Source organism: Drosophila subpulchrella, chromosome X (assembly GCF_014743375.2).
Source record: "Drosophila subpulchrella strain 33 F10 #4 breed RU33 chromosome X, RU_Dsub_v1.1 Primary Assembly, whole genome shotgun sequence".
NCBI lineage: Eukaryota > Metazoa > Arthropoda > Insecta > Diptera > Drosophilidae > Drosophila > Drosophila subpulchrella.
The window spans coordinates 17177146-17196213 of record NC_050613.1 but is presented as its reverse complement, the minus strand read 5'-3'; the positions used below and the strand labels follow the sequence as shown (position 1 = coordinate 17196213).

Sequence of the window (19068 nt, the reverse complement as noted above, 5' to 3'; positions counted from 1 at the left end):
CAGAACCACTTGGAAACCAGAAATAGGTTTTATATAAGTGGCTAATATTCCATTATCTTTATCATATGCCAATTTATGTGGCTATTTCTCTGCGAAATTCAGTCTAACTTTTGCTCCCCAAGGGATCACGCGTGCGCACCTCCAGCAATAATGAACCACATCTGAATGATCCAAAATTCTGGGGATAGATAGAGAATTATAGTGCAAATGGGTGCGAGCAAGAAAAAGTCTGGGGATCCCCAGCGGATTCAGATCGGTGGCATCGAGAGTCGCCAAAGGAAACCTCTTAACCGGGTGACCACCACCAAGTACAATTGGCTAACATTTCTGCCCCTCAATTTCTATGAACAATTCAGGCGCGCTGTTTACTTTTACTTTTTGATCATTACAATTATCTCATTCTTCGTAAGTAAGTATGATTGTCTTTCGTTCAATAATATTCCCATTATGGTCAATGTTTATCCGGCATTATCAAAAACAAATAGATGAAACTATATCGCCATTGGTTTCCCTGCTGCCCCTGCTGTTTGTAATGATCATTACGGCCCTTAAAGAGGGCTTGGAAGACTATTCGAGATCGAAAAGTGATAAACTAGTCAACACAGCCAGAGGTAAGGCAATATTTATATATTGAAACAAGAAAGGGAGTCTTGAAAACTTTACTTATAAATCTAGGAAGCATAAGAAATTGTATTATTAGGAATTAAAAACATAACAGATCTTGAACACTATATATAATATAATAATTTTTTAATATCTCTCTAAAGGATCTCTTGAGAACAATCTTTTGTTAAATGGAGTATGGATAGAAGTTCCAAGAAAATGATACGAAAAATTTCCATTTCTAGTCACTGTCATCCGGAATGGAAAGGAAAAGATCATAAACTCCCAGTTCATTGTGCCCGGCGACCTTGTGGTGGTGCGAAAGGATGGTGATGTGCCCTGTGATCTCGTCCTGCTGCAATCCTCTAGTGCGGATCGCAAATGCTTCGTGAACACAGCTAACCTGGATGGGGAGACCAACCTGAAGACCATCTCCGTGCCACCCAACTACAAACTTTCCCCCGAGGATGGAGTTCAGGGCAAGGATTGCATTGTTTGCGAGGCCTCCACCTTTGATCTCTACAGCTTCAATGGACGTCTGGAAATCGGAGAAGGCGGTGGTGATGCCCTGCCTCTGACTATTGAGAATCTTTTGCTTCGTGGGGTTCGAGTCAAAGGCACCGATCGGGTAGTTGGATGTGCCATCTACACCGGAATGCACACCAAGTTGCAGCTGAATAGTCGCTATACGGGAAATAAGTCAGCCTCCAGCGAGAAATATATCAACAAGTTCATGGTGGCCCTCATTGTGGGCATGATCGTGGTGGTGGTGGTGTTGTACCTCATTGAAAGGTGAGTGGATCTCTAGATAAGTTTAGAATAGTTAGGGATAGATTAGTATCTATATCTAGTTTAAAACCTACTTCTTTCCTTTAGACACAAGGAAAAGAAGATTGTGCCAACCATGCACTACCTGGGCCCACCTACCAACTTCAATTCCGCGTGGCAAATCTTCGAGGACTTTCTCTCGTTCCTGCTACTCTTCAACTACATGGTGCCCCTCTCCGCCTACATGAACATCGAATTGTATCGCATTTTCGGAATGCACTTTATGCAGAACGACCTACATTTATACGATGAAGAAACAGATCAACCTTGCCGGGTTAACGCCTCCAATCTCAACGAGGAACTGGGTCAGGTCAACATCTTGTTCTCCGACAAAACAGGCACACTCACCAAAAACATCATGAAGTTCGTGAATTGCTATGTATCGGATGTTAATTATCAGCTGCAAAATACCCATCTCCTTTGCGAAGCCACTGGTGATCAGTTTGAACTGGAAAAGCTTGATGTGAGTACATTATACCTCTAAACTTAAATGATTCTTTGGGATAGTACTAAAAGATTTCGTTTCACTTTAATCCAGGGTGAAGCCAAAGTATTTTTTGAGGCACTCACCGTATGCCACACAGTGGAAGTACTTCAGGAAGTGGGAGAAAAGCCGCAGGAATCTCTAGAATCCGTGTCGGAGAGAAGTCACTTAATGGGCAGAAAGATTGTTGACCACTATCAGGCGTCCAGTCCCGACGAAAAGGCAATCCTCGAGGGCTGTGCCAGCCTGGGTTTGGTATACGAGGGTCAGGACAATGATGTCCTGCGAATCTGTCGGTATCCCAGCACTGAGAAGCTGCAGTTCGAGCGCCTCCATGTCCTGGAGTTCAGTTCGGAGCGACAGCGGATGAGCGTCATTTTGAGAGATCAGAGCGGTACCATCTGGCTTTACTCCAAGGGAGCGGAGAGTGCCATCTTTCCACGCTGCAGGGCGAGTCCTCGTTTGGAGCAAACCGACGGGCAGATAACAAAGTATGCCCAGAAGGGTCTGCGCACCATGGCCGTGGCCCGACGCACTCTGACCGAGGAGGAGTTGGCCAACTTCGAGGTGCTCTACCGGAAGGCAAACACCCAACTGAGCAATCGCATCGAGCTAATAGCGGAATGCTACGAAACGGTCGAGATTGGTAAGTTTACTGAAAAATTTGGTCCTTCGAGCCGGATCTCCTTAAAAACATTTTTCTGAAATCCTATCTTTTTCCGCAGAGCTTGACCTGCTGGGCGCCACTGCCTTGGAGGACGCACTGCAGGAGAACGTGGGCGAGACCCTGGAGGCTCTGCAAACAGCTGGTCTAAGGATCTGGGTGCTCACCGGCGATAAAGTGGAAACTGCCTACAATATCGGTCTAGCTTGCCGGCATATTCCGCCTGGATCGAAACAGCATTTTATCGTTAACCTCACTGAGCCGGCGGAGCTGCTCGAACGACTGCAGGAGATCGGTTCCGACAATCCGGAGGTCCTGGTGGTCGACGGAATCACCATCACAGCACTACTAAAGCACACACCTCGCCAGTTTGCCGATCTCGCCCTGCGCTGCCGAGCGGTACTCTGCTGTCGATTGAGTCCGCTGCAAAAGTCCGAGATCGTCACGCTGATCAAGCGGCGCAAGAAACATATTACGGCTGCCATTGGTGATGGGGCCAACGATGTGTCCATGATCCAGGAGGCGCACATCGGCATCGGGATCACGGGTCGTGAGGGAAAACAGGCTGCCCGGTGTGCCGACTTCGCCATTGCCCGCTTCGAGATGCTGCGCCGCCTGTTCCTCGTCCATGGGCACTACAACTCACAGCGCCTGGCCTTCCTGGTGCTCTTCTACTGCTACAAGAACATCATCATCACCGGGTGTATGGCCCTCTTCCAGGTCTACGACCTGTTCTCCGCCACCAACGTCTACAACTCTCTGTATCTCTGGCTTTTTGATATTGTATATATCTCGTTTAGCTTTACGTATTTGGCCATTTCCGATAAGGACTACAGCGAGGAGACGCTGCTCAGGTTAGGATAGTATATCTCTGTCATATAATTAGAACATCATAATGTATATATATCATATTTCAGCCATCCAGAGCTGTACAAGCCCCTCGCCCACAATCGCCAGGCTTCTATGGGCGTGTTTAGCTTGTGGATCTTCAATGGTTTCGTCCATACCTTCATAATCTTCTATTTCACCTATGCCGTGCTCAACGAACAGAATGTCCTCTTTAATGGCGGACAAACGGCCAGTTTCCAGACCTTTGGAACCATGCTGATCACTGTTATTGTTATAGTGGGCAATTTGAAGCTGCTTCTAGTGGGTCGGTATATGACCTATCTGAACATTTTCATGATCTTCGCCTCCATTGCTGCCTTTATGCTGACCACATACCTTTACAATCTGGACACAACTGGGGAGCTCTACGATGTCTACAACCAGTTCATAACCTCACTTCCGCTATGGCTCTTCACGATAGTCTGCTCGGCAGCCTGCCTGCTGCCCGATTTTATCTTTAAGGTTGTGAATGATATGTTCAGAAAAGTACCACCGCCCAGCAAGGCAGTGGTATAATAAGAAAAATGTACAATGATCATTAAACGTTTAATACTCTCTAAATTCGGAAAGGTGTTATTACTCAAAGGGCAATTTATTTATATTATATTATATTTATTTACCTAGATGCTTTACAATTTTTTTAACACAAAAATTTATTGTCTGTATACAAGAATCCGTATAAAAAAAATGAGTTTTAAACTTTCTCAACTTAACAAATAACAGTAGAGCAAATATTTGTATACAATTTCTTCTTTCTCGTACCTACATAAACTTAACAACAACTATATTATTTACACATATAAGAGCAAGCAATCTGTGAAAGTAGTATTTGCTGGAAATTCTAGGGGGTAGATCACATCACTTTAAAGGAATGCTCCCCAGCCAATGTACATGACGGCCAAGTTGTCCACCTTGGTGGCCTCGTTTATGAGAAAGTTGACCTGTCCTTCGGTTGAAAGTGGAATGCTGTTGGCCTGCTGACGTTTGACCTGTAAAGAATTAAAGATTTGGGTAATTAGCATGCAGTAGAACTTGGTTACACAGAAGTATACACTTACGTGTCCTTGCAGGCGATCGGCAATGCGCTGGACATCCTTTGTGATCTTCGCCGTGGCGGCTCCATTTCGAGTCTGCGCCCCCACATCGTAGACAAAGGGCCTCAGCATGGACATGAGGGTCTTGGTCTCCTGCTTCAGCAGGCGCAACGTGATCTCGCAGCACTTGCGGTAGCTGCCCTCCACACCCAGCGGTCCCATGGCAACGATCATGTTTCGTGTTAACCGAAAAGGTACCACCTCCGGATAGGCTAGCAGTTCGCCCTGATTAAACAGGCAGTTGAAATCCACGTGGACAGCATCGCCGTTGCCCTCGGCGAACAGGATATTCTCGCCATGGCGATCGCCCAGTCCCAGGATGTAGCCCACCATGGACATGACGGCCACGGTGCGAATGTAGGTGTTCCTTGCCTCATACCAACTGTGCAGGGTGACAAATCGCTGGCGCAGCCACTCCTGGAAAACCGGCGGATGGGCAGGAATCAGCTGCTTGGTGAAGACCTCTCGCTTGCGCTCTAAAGACTCATTCAGCGGCACGGCCAGCTGGTGCAGTTGTCGGCTGGACATCACCTGACCCCGCTGGGCATACAAACTCATGCAGATGCTACGATATGAGGCCAGATTGGGCAGCCACTCTACCAGGCCGCACTCCTCGTTAAACGGCAGCACGGCGTAGGTGCGGATGTGGAGGCGCCGCTGCCTGGCCGGAGCATCTTGGTGCAGATATCGTTTGACCAGGCCATTGAACTCCATCAGACGGGCATCTCGACGCAGATCATCCTTGGGCTTCACCAACACATCATAGTCCTTGCCATCGCTGCAGCGAATGGTCAGCTTTTTGGGCTTCGCCGCCGAGCGCAGGATTAACACGGACTCCTGGAAACCACTGATGTAGATCTGCTGGTAGGGAAACCAGTTGGTTTTCCCTGTACTCGCAGGCAGTTGGTTCAGTGTGGATGATGTGGTGTCCGAATTTAGCGGCAGCGTTGGCTGCATGTACTTCTCAAAGGGCAGGAGTATATTCGAGAATTCCGCCTGTTTGCATAGCTTGGTGAGTCGTGTGTCCAGGTCACTTAGCTTATAGGTTCTATCCAGCGTAACCTCCTTGTTGGTCAGCTCAATAAGACGCTCTGTGAGTGAGTTAAAGTCACTCAGCTGTTTCTGGAAAGCAGCCTTCTGCAATCGACTGTCGGTGAGCACGAGTTTGCAGCGCTTGATCCTAGAGGCCTTGGCGGACTTAAAGTGTGGCAACAGCATCCAGAGCGACTGCTGTGGATACTCCTCCACCAGTCGAATGATTATATTTCGCAGGACAGTAAAGACCTCCGGCAGTGGATGACACAGGCGACTCAGCATCTGAGAGTAGACCGTATAAAAGATAGCCGCTGGCAAGGCAGTGCAGCAGTTGGTCAGCAGGTCGTTCATCTTCTTCACCTGCTCGTTGTTGGTGGAGGTCTCGGTGGTGTCCAGCCACAGGCTGATCAGTCGCGGCATCGACTGGTAGACATGTTCGCTGCCATAGCGCAGGGATCTGGCATAATTCACCATCACACTGATCAGCATGTCGTCTTGTTCGATGGTGGCGTCGGATTTACTACCCTGCCTGGCTTCGCGCATCTTCTCCAGAAATTGCGCCATCTGCACAAAGCAGCTCTCCGACTGGCGATGCACGGCAATGGCCTCCTCGAAGTACTTGAGCACGGCATCCGCGCACAGATGCATCGATTCCGCGCTGTACACGGCCTGCAAATACTTTCCTCGGAAGAAGAGATGTCGCTGCTCCGGTGCCAGCTGTTTGACATTACCCTGACACTCCGAACGCATGATGGACAGTTGCTCCTCCAGATAGTTCATGGCCATCACCTGGTCACCCTTTTGCCACAGAAGCTTAGCTCGCTCGATGAACAGACCCGTGGGCTTGTATTCGGCCGCTTTGAGTATATAAAGTTGGGCACGCTGCAGTTGCCCTGCATTCCGATTGATTTGGGCACTGTTTAGCCAAATCCTCGCCAGCTCCGTCTGCAGGTGGGGCAGCAAGTGGCCACGATCCGAGAGGCGACGTTGGAGCTCTGCCAGCAGATTCCGGCGGAAGCTGTAGATTGATTCCTGGACGCGAACTTGCGGCTGTATGACCTGCAGGCGGTACTGCCAGTCCTCGAAATACTTCTTCATTAGCTTCTCCTGGTTGTCCCGATCGCGATCCTGTTCGAGTTTCTCCACCAGCTGCTGGCTGCACTGCAGTTCATGGACTAAATGGAGTTTTAACACCGCATCGTAGGCGTTGGCATACGAGTGTTGCTGTACCGCAGAGCAGCTTCTTAGCTGCTCCAGCACCGATCCACGCATCCCGTCCAGCAATCCGTCGAATTCGGTCCGCGTGGTTAGTGGCCTGCGTAGTTTGAGACAGCCCTGGGAACACTGAGCTGGCCAATTGGACTGCAGCTCCTCCATCTCATCGTAGCTGCCCAGGCGCCAGAGCAACTCCGACTTGCACTCGGCGAAGCACTGCTCCGAATACTGATCAGAGAGTCGCTGCCACAATCCATCGGCTATCAACTGAGCCGTCTTGGGTGTGTCCCTCAAATAGGCATCGATCATGGCGCGCACGTGATCCGGCTGCATCTGGTCTGTGCTGGAGAGCAGCTGCTCGTACGAGGTGATCATATCCTGCTGTCGCTCCACCAGTCGATTGACCAATATATCCTGCGTAACACTCATGTCATAGCTACGAACCTGCACCGCTCCCTCCACCGAATCCGGGTCCCGCAGAGAACCGTACACCTCCACAAGAAACGTGAACTGTTCCAATAACCTCTTCGATTTGTCCTCGCCCTCCTCCAGATAACTTTCCAGGTAGCTAAGGGCCCGAGCATATTCACCACAATTATAGCTGGCGCGGGAAACCAAGAGCTTGGGTATCTGGTTGAGAAACTCATGGATTTTCCTGTAGTTAGGATCGATCGTCTCCGGAGGCTTTCCGCCCGTGCTACGGCCATGAATTCGCTGCCACTCCCTAAGCCAGCGCTGCAAAAAGTCTAAAAGTTCGGCGCACAACTTCCCAGCCAGGCGGGGCACACGACTGGAGTCCTCCTTCCGCTCCAGAACTGAACTGCCTTGGGATGGCTTGATCCCAGCGGCATACTTTCGTGACTCGAATTGCTTGAAGGCATTCTCCTTAATGGCACCCAGCTCTTGACGACCCTTGACCGAACTGGAGCTCTCCTCATTGGCTCGCAGGACGGCCATGAACTCCTCCTGGATGTGTCGCCTCTGCTCCGCCGTGCCCTCGAGCAAGGCATGCAACAAGATGTAGGGATAGAAGGTGCTCAGCATATTGCCATCCCGCTTGATGCAGGGCTTATAAGAGCTGAGTAGATGGCGGATGTCCGCGGACTGAATGTAGTCGATCAATCGACTAGCCCAGAGAAAGGCCCACTCCTCATAGAAGTTGTGGGAGTAGTGGCTGCCAAAGAGCGGCTGCTGCAGGCCGGTATTCGGGCGATGGCAATAGGTGTAGCAAGAGTGCAGCATAGGCTCCATCACCTGACGCATTCGTGCCGGCAGCGATTGCCAGAGCTGCACCTTCTTCTGCTCCTTGGGCGAGATGCCACAAATGGCCAGCGTCTCCTGGATGGCCAGCGAAAAGCTATCCACATGCTTTGTCTTCTGCTGGAACTGATAGCCGCGACACAGCGCGGTCAGGGCCAAGACAGCAAAGTCATCGGACAATATATTGAGCGGCAGCTGCTGCGGACTGGCAAAGTTGTAGTTCGAAGGTAGATAGCTGGCATCGATGGCTCCCAGTTCTCCGAGGCACTTGGCCGAGGCCATTTGCAGTTGACCATCATCGTGCTGGCAGCCAGCCATCAGGACGTTCACAATCTGCTCCAGCAGCGGTTCCAGAGGCACTTCACTCAGGATTGTGCTGTTTAGCTGATCTCGTCGCCGACCGAAAAGTTCGCCCAGATGTTGGAGGGCATAGACGCGCACCTGCAGGCATTCGTCGGTGATGTGTTTTTGCAGAAAACGCAATTGTTCCACCAATTGTGGCGATGTATTTGATTGTCCCTCCTCCTCGGCCGATCCCTTCAGATCCAGGTGAGCTGTATGCCTTCTGATGCACTTTTGAATGGAGGGCGCCACATTCTCCATGCGATCCAGGAAATACAGGTCAGTTATAAAGTTGCCCAGCATAGAGGCGTTGCGCAGGATTATAAACTCATACAGATCGTTGACTTGCTTAACGCTCTCGCTGTCCGCCAGCAGCGGCTGCAAGGTGGCCACAATCCTGCCCAACGATGGCCCCAGCTCCTGTACATTCACAACATGCAGAAATATGTGCCAGATCTTCAGGCAAATGCGCTGCAGACGAGGCTCCTGCAGCGTGTGGACGAAGCTCAGCATGGCGATGATCTTGAACCTGAACTGGGTCACGTGCTGGGATCCCACGAAGCGCATAATCTGTCCCAAGCTGTACAAGGTCTCCTCCTTCAGTGGCTTTTCGAAGGCCGATTCACTCAGGCAGCTCTCGAAGTAGGTGATCACTCCAAGGAATCGCTCAGCAATAAAATTGGCAAACTCCGCATTGGCCGTTTGACTGGATAGCTCCTCCTCGGAACCGATGCTCAGCTGCAAAAGGCTTTGGAAGGAACGCATCACGAATGTGGGGTTTCGGTTGAAATAGATTAGCAATTCGGCCACCGTTTGCTAGCAGACATACGAAATAAAATAAAACAAATAATACAAAATAAAGAATAATAATAATATAACGATGGCCAACCTTCACATCTGCATTCATGAGCTGCTGCAGACTCGACTGGGTGCAGCTGACCACCAGCTCAATGCAACTGTTGGCCAGCTCTGGATCCTCGGTGAGATAGACATGGGTGTAGATACGCAGAAACGAGGTGGAAAACCATGTGGCAATGGGTTTTCGCATCTGTTTGGCTATCAGCACCAGAACTCCTTTGCAACGCGGTTCCAGGATGCAGTGCGGCAGGACCATGGCGGTCACAAGGCGTTGGTACTTGCAGGTGAACTCCTGCACGCATGTGAAGCCCAACATTTTGGTGAGCTAAAAGCAGAGGCGATATTAAAATTGGAAAGTTAAAGCGAGTGCTGCAAAGTACTTACCGCTCTGAGGGATCGGGTGAAGCGAACGCCATCTGAAAGGTATCCTGTTAAGGCCAGACGAACGGTCAAATCGAGGGCATCCCGCTTATACCAGTTCCACAGATTGATCGTCTGCAGACCATGGCTGGCGCACATCTCAGTGGCCGCCAGCACAGCCTCTTGAGTGACCAGCGATCGGGTGTGCACCAAAAAGAAGAATGTCATTTTGAACCAGTGGAAGAGCCAGATTTCATCGTCTTCCATGTGTGCAATGGCGTTCAGTACGTTCAGCACACGTCTCTGCTGCAAAACATTTTGCTCCGCTAGCGGCTTGCCCAGCAAGACTTTAATGGCATTTAGAACAAGATTGCCCAATTCCTCCTTGAATTCCGGCGAAAGAGCACGCATTGCAGAGACCAAAAGGCCGAGGATCTTCACATTAACTTTTTGCAGACCCTCTGCTTCCCTTAGAAGACGCAGGATCAGCTTGGGTTCGAAGCTCAGCAAATCCAGGTGATGGGAAATGTATGAAAAATCGGGATCAAACAGAAGATCTTTTGCTATCATTTCGAGGGAGGCGCTTGAAAAGTCCAAATGTGCCACTGGCTGCTTGCATTTACCCAGGTAAATACCAGGAAGTGCATCTGGCAATGGTTTGCATTTCGGGCAGTACAACTCAATGCGATCCTGGACTTTAAAGACACTTAAAGTACCTGGCTGGGAGCACAGCAGTAAGCGGATAACATGAGCGGGTGCAATAGGGCTCACAATAGAGGTCAAATTCTTTAGTAGTTGTTCCGCCTTTATGTAGCCCGCTATGTACAACTGCGGAAGATTGTTACAGAACACCTCCTGTGTCTCCTCCGCTTGAATGAGATTCATATAGTGCTGGGCATAGAATCCCTGCATCTGGGTATGCGCACTCGAAGGCGTTTCCAAGCGAATGCCGCACAGGTGGGACAGCTCCATGTGCCGCTGGAGAATGGCCAACAGCTGGTGTTGCGTTTGCGTCTTTAGAACGTGTCGAATGAAGGTGATTTTCATTAGAAGCGAGCATATTTCCAAGTAGATGGGCTTTTTGGCTGAGGGGCACTTGGATTCCTGCTCCACCATCTGCATTGAAATGTTATTCCAGTTGGTGTCCGTCACCTTTGTAATTTCGCATTGCAGTGGCAACTTGACTAATACCAAGACATCGATGTGGCCTTCATGTTGAGCTATTTTATGCTGGCTCTGTGACAAGACGAGCTGCTCCAGCTGCTTAAAGGTGCGTAGAATGGCTACCAGTTCCCGCCACTCCCTGGCCAAGATTTGCTCCTTCTTCATGATTCGAACGAGGCTTTGGGTCAGCGATTGCAGCACTGTTGTGCGTATCTCAAGCTGTTGCACAGCCATGAGTGCCAATATGGGCAGTAAATATTCGGGATAGGAGTGCCAATGGCTTAGCAAAAGCTGCTGGAAGTGCACTAGTTGCTCCAGCGATGTTACCGAATGTTCTAGCTGGCCTTGTATAAAGGCGCTCAGAGTTTCCAGTAGTTCATCTTCCAGTTCGATGTCGATGGGCAGGCTGAGAATCTCGTTGAGGAGCAGATAGCCAAGCTGGAGGGCTGGATGACCGCGCTTCTGCAGGACGAGTAGCAGCTGCTTGGTGGTCACGTTCAGCTGTCCCAGCTCCTGGCGTGTCATACAACCAAACTCCAGCCACTTGGCAACTGTGGACCACATAATGGTCGTTGCCTCCAGCGTCAACTGGGCGTAGTGGCCAACGTCCGGATTGGTTGACCAGCTAATGGCCGACTGTGAGCGCAGAACGCTGTGGCAGTAGTTCAAGCTGGCCAGCTTTGTGTCCACGTCGCACTCCTTGAGAATTAGCAGGGCCTGATGCAGGCTGCTCGAGAAGATGTCGCCGTGCGTGGCATAGCCAATGTGATGGGCGTGCTCCAGGACCTCCAGCAGACTCTTGGCATACAGGTCGGCCTGCTCAATGGGCAGCTTGATGTCCCCAAAGGCGCACTGGGGATCAAACTCCTGCAGGCAGGCCACATCGCAGCGGAAAATGCTCAGGGTTATGGTGGGGCTATGCTCGGTACTTCCTTGACTGAAGTCCAGGGAACTTAGCTGCAGGTGGGTCTCCTCCAGAGCCTCCACATAGGCCAGAACCAGGCGTTCGTACAGCTTGGGATGATTGGAACAGCAGGAGCTGAGTATTTTCCTCTGCAGATTGATGCACTGACTGCGGCAGAACAAGGGTGGGTATTAAATGTTGGATCCCTCAGCCGGTGGCCAATCTCACCTGCCATCTGGAGTCTCGCTCAGGCACTTGGCCAGCTTGTTGAGGAGCCACAGGAGGAAGGTGTCCTGGAATTTGTTGTGCAACTCCCGCACCAGTGAGCAGCTAATCAGGCTCGGCTCCTGGCACAGGATGCCCTCGATCACGGTGTACACCCGGGACAGGTTGGACCCGTTCCGGTTCACGTGGTTGTAGAGCAGCTTCCACATGTCCTTGCGCTGGTTCGACATGTTGGCAGTTTTGTTTGTACTCTATTTATTTATTTATAATATACCGGACCAGACATTTGTTTACCAAATTACCGGCATCCAAGGCGGTCGATAAATATCGATATATCTGGAGTTACTTATCGCTTCTCTAAACTAATACCCGCTTTCCACCTACTTTTGTTGTATATATCGCATCCATTTGGAGGCAATTAAAAAATAAAGTAAAATAAATAATAAATGATACAAATAAGGCAGAAATAATCGTGGAATTAGTAAAAATAACTTTTGTTTTTTTAATAAGACCAGATGCCGAAGCCAACTCAGTGTGAACGGCGCTTAACCATAGGATAATTTTAGTTGGTATTTTGTCGTTAACAATTTACTGCCCTACTAAAAATTCATAAACTCAAATCAAAATAAGAGCAAAATTAATTTTATGTGTATGTAAATAAGCTAGTGAACGATAAAATGGAAGTGGAATACGACGAGTCCGGCTGGCAGGGCCGCGCCAAGGGACAGTCCAATCCGGAGGTAAGTGGCACTGCGGCGTGGCGGCCAATCCCGGCTAGCCTAATCCGCTGACGCCACTAGATTTGTGGACAAACTGCCCAACTGAATCATGTTATTCCCCCCATTCCAATTGCAGGAAATGCTCGAGGATAATCCGCAAAAGACGATCCAGGAGTGCCTGGAGAAGTTCCTCACACCCGACTACATCATGGAGCCGGGGATCTTCACGCAGCTAAAGCGCTACTTCCAGTCGGGCGGCTCCCCGGAGGAGGTTATATCGATGCTGTCGGAGAACTACAAGGCGGTGGCCCAGATGGCCAACTTGCTGGCCGAGTGGCTAATCCTGGCCGGCGTCAAGGTGACCGAAGTGCAGGCCATGGTGGAGAATCATCTTAAGGAGATGATCCTAAAGTCCTTTGATCCCAAGAAGGCGGATACCATCTTCACGGAGGAGGGCGAGACGCCCGACTGGCTAACCGAGATGATTGACCATTATACGTGGCGATCGCTAATCTACCGCCTGGCCGAGGAGTATCCCGACTGCCTGATGCTCAACTTCACCATCAAGCTGATTTCGGATGCGGGCTTCCAGAGCGAGATTACCTCCATTTCGACGGCGGCCCAGCAGATTGAGGTCTTCTCGCGTGTGCTCAAGACCTCGATCGTCAAGTTTCTAAACAATCCGGACGATGTGCATGGCGCCATTCAGGAATGCGCCCGCATGGTGTGCCACGGCCAGCACACGTACGTCTATTCCCAGGTGCTTATCCAGGTCCTCAGCCAGGAGCAGAAGGGCGGGTTCAACATGAAGCGCCTCTCCCAGGAAATCATCAAATACGCCCTGCAAAAGTAGTTATGGTTATGAGTTTATGATGAGACGAAACCTAATCCTTTGTGATCCACAGCAATCAAAATGTGACGCCCATAACGATGGCCCTAAATGGTTCGGCGGTCTATCCGCAGGCCTGTCAAGCGCTGACTTCCATGCTCACCCGCAACACACTCAATCCCGCCGATATCACCGTGCTGTTTCGCAACTACTCGGGATCCGATCCGCCGCCCATCGACTTGATACGAAACCCACAGTTTCTGGAGCTACTGGTAGACGCCCTCTTCCGTTCCGGCGTTAAGATCAATCCCGAGCACAAGCCCAAGTACATGTTTCTGCTGGCCTACGCGTCCGCGGTAATCGACCAACCGGCCAAGAAACGACCCATGACCGAGCGGATGCTGAACAAGGAGGAGCTGAAGAGCACAATTCAGGCTATAGAGAAGGCTCATACCATCTGCAATGTGGACCAGGGCTCCACCGAGCTGATTGCCGAGCTGCAGACGCTGTACAATTGCATCAAGTAAGTGAGCCTCAAAGTAATCAGTATTCCTCACATAAGAATCTCCCCTCTTCTCCAGATATCCAGTGGTGGGCGTGGGCGTTATTCGGTGGATCGAGAATGTGGTAATGGAACCGTCCTACTTCAAGCTCTCTACCGACAGCTGTCCCACGCACCTGGCAGTGCTTGACGAGGTGGCCGCAGTGCATCCCACACTGCAACAGCAGATCCTGTTCCTGCTCATCCGCCTGTTCGAGTCCAAGCAGGATGAGCTCGAGATTCTCGTGCAATTGGAGATGAAGAAGATGATCCTGGACAGGATGGTTAACCTGCTGACGCGTGGCTGCGTTGTACCCGTTCTGAGGTACATAAAGCAGTGCTGCGCCATCGAGGACACAGACATTTCCCTCATCCGGTACTTTGTCACCGAGGTTCTGGAGACCATCACGCATCCGTACTCGCCGGAGTTTGTTCAACTATTCCTGCCGATGGTGGAGAACGAGGAGATCACCGGCACAATGCGCGGCGAGGGCGACAACGATCCCGTGTCCGAGTTTATTGGTGAGCTATGGATAGAACCTCCTGTTTTCACTCTCTTTTCTGACCTTAGTTTACTATATTTTTCAGTTCACTGTAAGGCGCACTACACGACTGTATAAAAGGTGGCAAAAGAATTTGTTTTATAGGCAATTCCCGTGCAAATTTTTAGTTTTCAAGTATTTTTTTTTGTAATACGAACATTTGTTTCACGATTATTTTAGCCAACACATTTTAAACAACATAATACGGAAACCTACCTATAAAAAAGTGAAAAATATTTTATATATCTAGGCATAAAGGTTCAAAATTCAATTATTAACTCAACTTTGTTTAAAAGCGAGGATATTTTTACGCTTTAGATTTATACACCCTTTTTTTGGGGGTTATTTGGTGGTACATTTGTAATTTTTTTCCATTATAAATCATATTTTTATATAACACTATGCTCAAAAGCATTATGAAAACCTCTACATAAAACCTCAAATCAATCTACAGAATTCTGCTTTAAAAAATCACTTTAATATCTTCTAATCTTAAGCAAAAAATTGTATAGTTCTTAGGAAAATTGTATTGTATAGAAACGTAGTTGATAACAATCCTAATAAAGCTACTAATACGTTATTACCATATAATAACTGAGAATTCAAATTGTGACAATATAAAAAATAAATATAAATAGTAGGCATTTGAAAAAATCATTTTTTAAGATCAAACCCATTTCAATTTCTAATTTTTGTGATTTTAATGATTTATAAAGTACTTGTAAATAACTTTTGTTTAAATCAATGTAACAACTCATTTGTTAAGGTCCGCATTTTTAGACAAACAAGACAATCAACCAAAATCGTAGTTTAATTTTATTGCAAACAATAAACATTCACACCTCTTACAATAGCCTTAAATTCAGCTTGAATACGTGTTCACAATCCTCAAGCAATGATCTATCATTCAGTTTTCGAATGGGTCTTCGGCAAAAATTCTTAAAATGTATTTAATAAAAAAAAAATAGAGGAAGCACTGAAACGACTTCAATATTTACACATTTCGTTCGTTGAGCACGTCGCTTTTGCAGCAAAAGACCCAAGACTCGGCGTGCTCCTTCAGATGGCTGGTCTAAAATCGTTCTCCTTTCGGCTGTCGTATTTGTATTATAGATTAGCTGTATGGGCCATGCTCAAATTGCATTAAACATGGCAACCAAAATAAGTCTGTGGTCTATATAAATCCTACCAATTGTAAAACAATACACAAATTTTCGAGGGCTAACACTCGGCGTGAAATTCGGAGTCGAGGAACAGCGGGGCACACCCAACCCCAAAATGCTGATCCTCAAGTGTAATTTCCACGCCTCACAAAAATGTCTTTGGCTTGCGCTTCCGCATCGAATCCGTATCCGAATCCAAATCCGAATCACATGGGAAGATCGTTCGTTATGCTATATAGTATGCTGTATATAATGTGTGTGTGCGTTTAGCTTTGGTTGGCAGCGTTAAGTACTTTTTAAGGGGGTATGTAAGGTGGTAGGCTGACTACAAATAGTTTAGTTGCTCTTCTTAACATCTTTGCTGTCGGCATCCTTGGCCTGCCCGCGGCCCAGGATCTTGGCCAGGCTGTCCCAAATGCCGCCAAAGAAGATGGCACAGCTGAGGTTCTCCAGCGGCAGGAAGGGATCGTGGATGCCCAGCAGAATGGAGGACAGCTTAAAGTAGACCAGGAATATGACGATGCCGAAGTAGACCAGTGCATGCGGTGCTGAGATCCAGTCGGTCTTCTTGTCCAGCACAAAGATGATCGAGGCCAGCAGGGAGGCCTTGGTGTAGCTGTTTAGCAGGATACAGGATCGATTAAAAACCAAGATCTCAGGTAAACAAGAAGGGGAGCAACACTCACAAGCTGGGCTGCATGAATTCCATGGCTGTGGGAGTCCATGCTCCACGGATGAGGCGCTCGATCAGCTTGGTGAATCCCGCTCCGTTGCCCTTCAGGGTGCCAATGATGATCATGATGATCCAGGCGTTCGGATACAGCTTGGCCGCGTGTCCCACTCCGTCGTAGACCTTTTTTGCGCGATAGATCTCCTTCATGGCGCTGGCCACGATCTTGACGGGCAGGAACTTGGCCACCTTGTAGCCGATATCGAAGGGCGTGTAGAAGACCACGTACCTGTAAGCATTGATTGGGATTAGTTCGACATGGCTAGAAGAATCTGAAATGAGCTATAACTCACCAAACGGCCGTGCCCACGAGCAGCTGGCCTGTGTTCTTCAGCGGAGCCAGTATGGGCTCGCCCAGCAATCCATTGGCCACCATGCCGCCGGCGAAGATCACCAGCATGGTGGACAGCCAGCAGGCGAGCGGATGCTTCCGCGAAAACGCCTGGGCATTGGCGCCCAAGTCCTCGCGCACGGCCAGCGCGGCAAGTAGACTGTGAGCGATGTCGAAGAACGGAAACATTTTCAGCTTGATGACCTGGTTGGCCACGTCCAAAAATGCTTCCGGGTCCATGATCACAGCCGATCTTGTGTCCTGCCTTCACGGATGATAATCTAAGGGATATTTTACAAGTTGAAAATTGTAATTAATTATTTGATAAGAAAATATAGGTTCAAAATATTTTGAAAACAAGTATTTTCCTAAATATTGTTCAGGGATGACAATCTGCAGTATAAAAAAAATATAGAAAGGATTTGGAAAACAAAGGTTTTGTAAGTCCCCATTATTCTCTTAAATAATATAAAAATATTTCCTTTATAAATAATGTTTTCGAACTCCTAAATAATCTTTCCGCAATTCTAAAATATTAAAACTACCTAATATTTCTGAATATATTGTGTAAACTTGCAGTTGGAATAATCTTAAATCTTCAAATGTTACATAACTGAAAGGTAAAAAACACTAGGTTCTGTAATTTTAGGGATAATATTAACGCGTTTCATATGGTTTCAAGGATGTAACAGGTTCCTAACGCACTCATTTCGTATGTTCTTACATTCCCAGGAATATTGAAGTATTGGCGGTTTGGTTTTCGAAAGCAATTCAAGCGGTTTTTGAACTGCAGACAGTGCACGGTTGCAGAGGATGTGATGTAGAAGTTGTCAGATTGTGTGTTCATGTAGACGAAACATAGAAAAAATTCGAATAAAAATTGCGCTGTTTTTGCCGCACCTCCAAAAATAAATTTCACCATGAGGGCTGTTAAAAGAAGCGCGCCGGGTCGGGCCTGACATATATGTAAAAACTTATGTGCGTACGATTGTTTATATCAACAATGGTGCTCAAAATAATAGCACTTGGGATCTGAAGTTGTGGGTTTCACGAGTTTATGGTACTTTGTATGCTTGAGTACTGAGAAACAGGGGAAATTAACCATAATTTCGACCCTATAAAGATGGGCAATCTTATGAAATGGATATCCTAAGAGTCTAAAATAACTCAGTAACTGTCGAATTTGTATAACTTTCCAGTTGGTTTATATTAATATGGTCTGAACATATTATCATTATCTTAGCTATAAGGTTTTTATTAAACACGTTTTAATATCATTTATAAATATTAACTCATTTAATAGCCTTACAACTTGAAAATGAATAAATAAAATGAGTGTGGAACATTTATGGATAAAAGTTCTTGATAATTAGCAATAAAAGCTAGAACAATTGGTTCTTGAACAGTGTTTTAGCAAGCTCTTCGATTACTACTCTATAATAATAGCAAATCTAATCTTATCTAACTAAACTTTTAAATAGTCCAGTGACCAAAGTGTAAAACAAAGTATTGCACAATCGTTTTGGAGGAGGCTAATGACCTGAGTTTTCGGGTCTGACAGCCTACAAATATTTGTATATCCAATCTGTCATTTATGGGACTGGGTCTAATTTTCAGTGCTAATATCTTAGCCACAGCTGTGTTTATTATGTACATATACTATATGCAGCCTGCCTCCTGGCTATTTTTGAGCGGCGTAAATTGGAAGAGATTTGTCGGCGGTGGTGGATATGTACATGGGTATGTACAGGATGCTACATCCTATATGCACAGATGTCAATGCTTGGAGTTTAGGATTTATCTGCTTATATTCCCAAACCAAATCCAGGTACACACGCGATTAAAAAAAAGATTTAAAGCGAATTAAGCAGCAAATTACCTACGTCTAACACGCGAGCAAAACGGATAGCGGATAGCAGAGTGCAGCACGAACACTGGGAGACTGGGCCAGATATTATATATGTAGTATAGCTCTGCTCTCGAGCACGCGAACCTGATATATATTTAGAATGCCCCGACAATTTAGAGAACCAAAAACTCTCGCGAGCAAAGTGCCCATTATCGAAATCCCGAGTCTTTCAAAACTCAACGGACGCAGATTGCCCGCCGTATGTTGATGTTTTATTCTTCGATCTGAGATAAGTCTGTGGGTAAACATTGGGAAATGGTTTATGTTGATTATTTTCACTTATTATTGGGATAGCATACTATTGTTTACACTTCTTACATAGATAATTGGATTGCGATTGCGGCCAAACGTAAACAAAACAAACACATAAAAGCTCCATA

General features: G+C 47.6%; 4 protein-coding genes across 6 annotated transcripts; 2 read left to right on the top strand and 2 right to left on the bottom strand.

Moving 5' to 3' along the window:
• The first annotated feature begins 197 nt into the window (after nucleotides 1-197).
• Nucleotides 198-3983, top strand: LOC119556850 (probable phospholipid-transporting ATPase IF). The gene is made up of 7 exons (XM_037869320.1): nucleotides 198-409; nucleotides 486-611; nucleotides 849-1395; nucleotides 1480-1894; nucleotides 1970-2561; nucleotides 2641-3433; nucleotides 3497-3983. The coding sequence occupies exons 1-7, from the start codon at nucleotides 208-210 to the stop codon at nucleotides 3981-3983; spliced, it is 3162 nt and encodes a 1053-aa protein (XP_037725248.1). The 5' UTR covers nucleotides 198-207.
• A 111-nt stretch (nucleotides 3984-4094) lies between these two features.
• LOC119556876 (serine/threonine-protein kinase ATR) lies at nucleotides 4095-12207 on the bottom strand. The gene is made up of 5 exons (XM_037869352.1): nucleotides 11928-12207; nucleotides 9656-11867; nucleotides 9303-9596; nucleotides 4526-9229; nucleotides 4095-4456 (listed from the first exon to the last, which is right to left on the bottom strand). Exons 1-5 carry the CDS (start codon nucleotides 12152-12154, stop codon nucleotides 4331-4333), a joined length of 7563 nt encoding a protein of 2520 aa, XP_037725280.1. The 5' UTR covers nucleotides 12155-12207; the 3' UTR covers nucleotides 4095-4330.
• Nucleotides 12208-12515: 308 nt separating this feature from the next.
• On the top strand, nucleotides 12516-14766 carry LOC119556662 (negative elongation factor D). Its single transcript, XM_037869010.1, has 5 exons — nucleotides 12516-12664; nucleotides 12780-13492; nucleotides 13549-13995; nucleotides 14054-14535; nucleotides 14602-14766. Exons 1-5 carry the CDS (start codon nucleotides 12602-12604, stop codon nucleotides 14631-14633), a joined length of 1737 nt encoding a protein of 578 aa, XP_037724938.1. The 5' UTR covers nucleotides 12516-12601; the 3' UTR covers nucleotides 14634-14766.
• A 592-nt stretch (nucleotides 14767-15358) lies between these two features.
• On the bottom strand, nucleotides 15359-18809 carry LOC119556663 (trimeric intracellular cation channel type 1B.1). Of its 3 annotated transcripts, none has more exons than XM_037869011.1 (4): nucleotides 18659-18809; nucleotides 16742-17060; nucleotides 16405-16677; nucleotides 15359-16334 (listed from the first exon to the last, which is right to left on the bottom strand). In XM_037869011.1, exons 2-4 carry the CDS (start codon nucleotides 17017-17019, stop codon nucleotides 16055-16057), a joined length of 831 nt encoding a protein of 276 aa, XP_037724939.1. In that variant the 5' UTR covers nucleotides 17020-17060; nucleotides 18659-18809; the 3' UTR covers nucleotides 15359-16054. The 3 variants fall into 3 exon arrangements, with proteins under 3 accessions (XP_037724939.1, XP_037724941.1, XP_037724940.1); XM_037869013.1 differs by having other exon boundaries at nucleotides 18663-18786; XM_037869012.1 differs by lacking the exon at nucleotides 18659-18809 and adding an exon at nucleotides 17504-17562.
• Nucleotides 18810-19068: the final 259 nt, after the last annotated feature.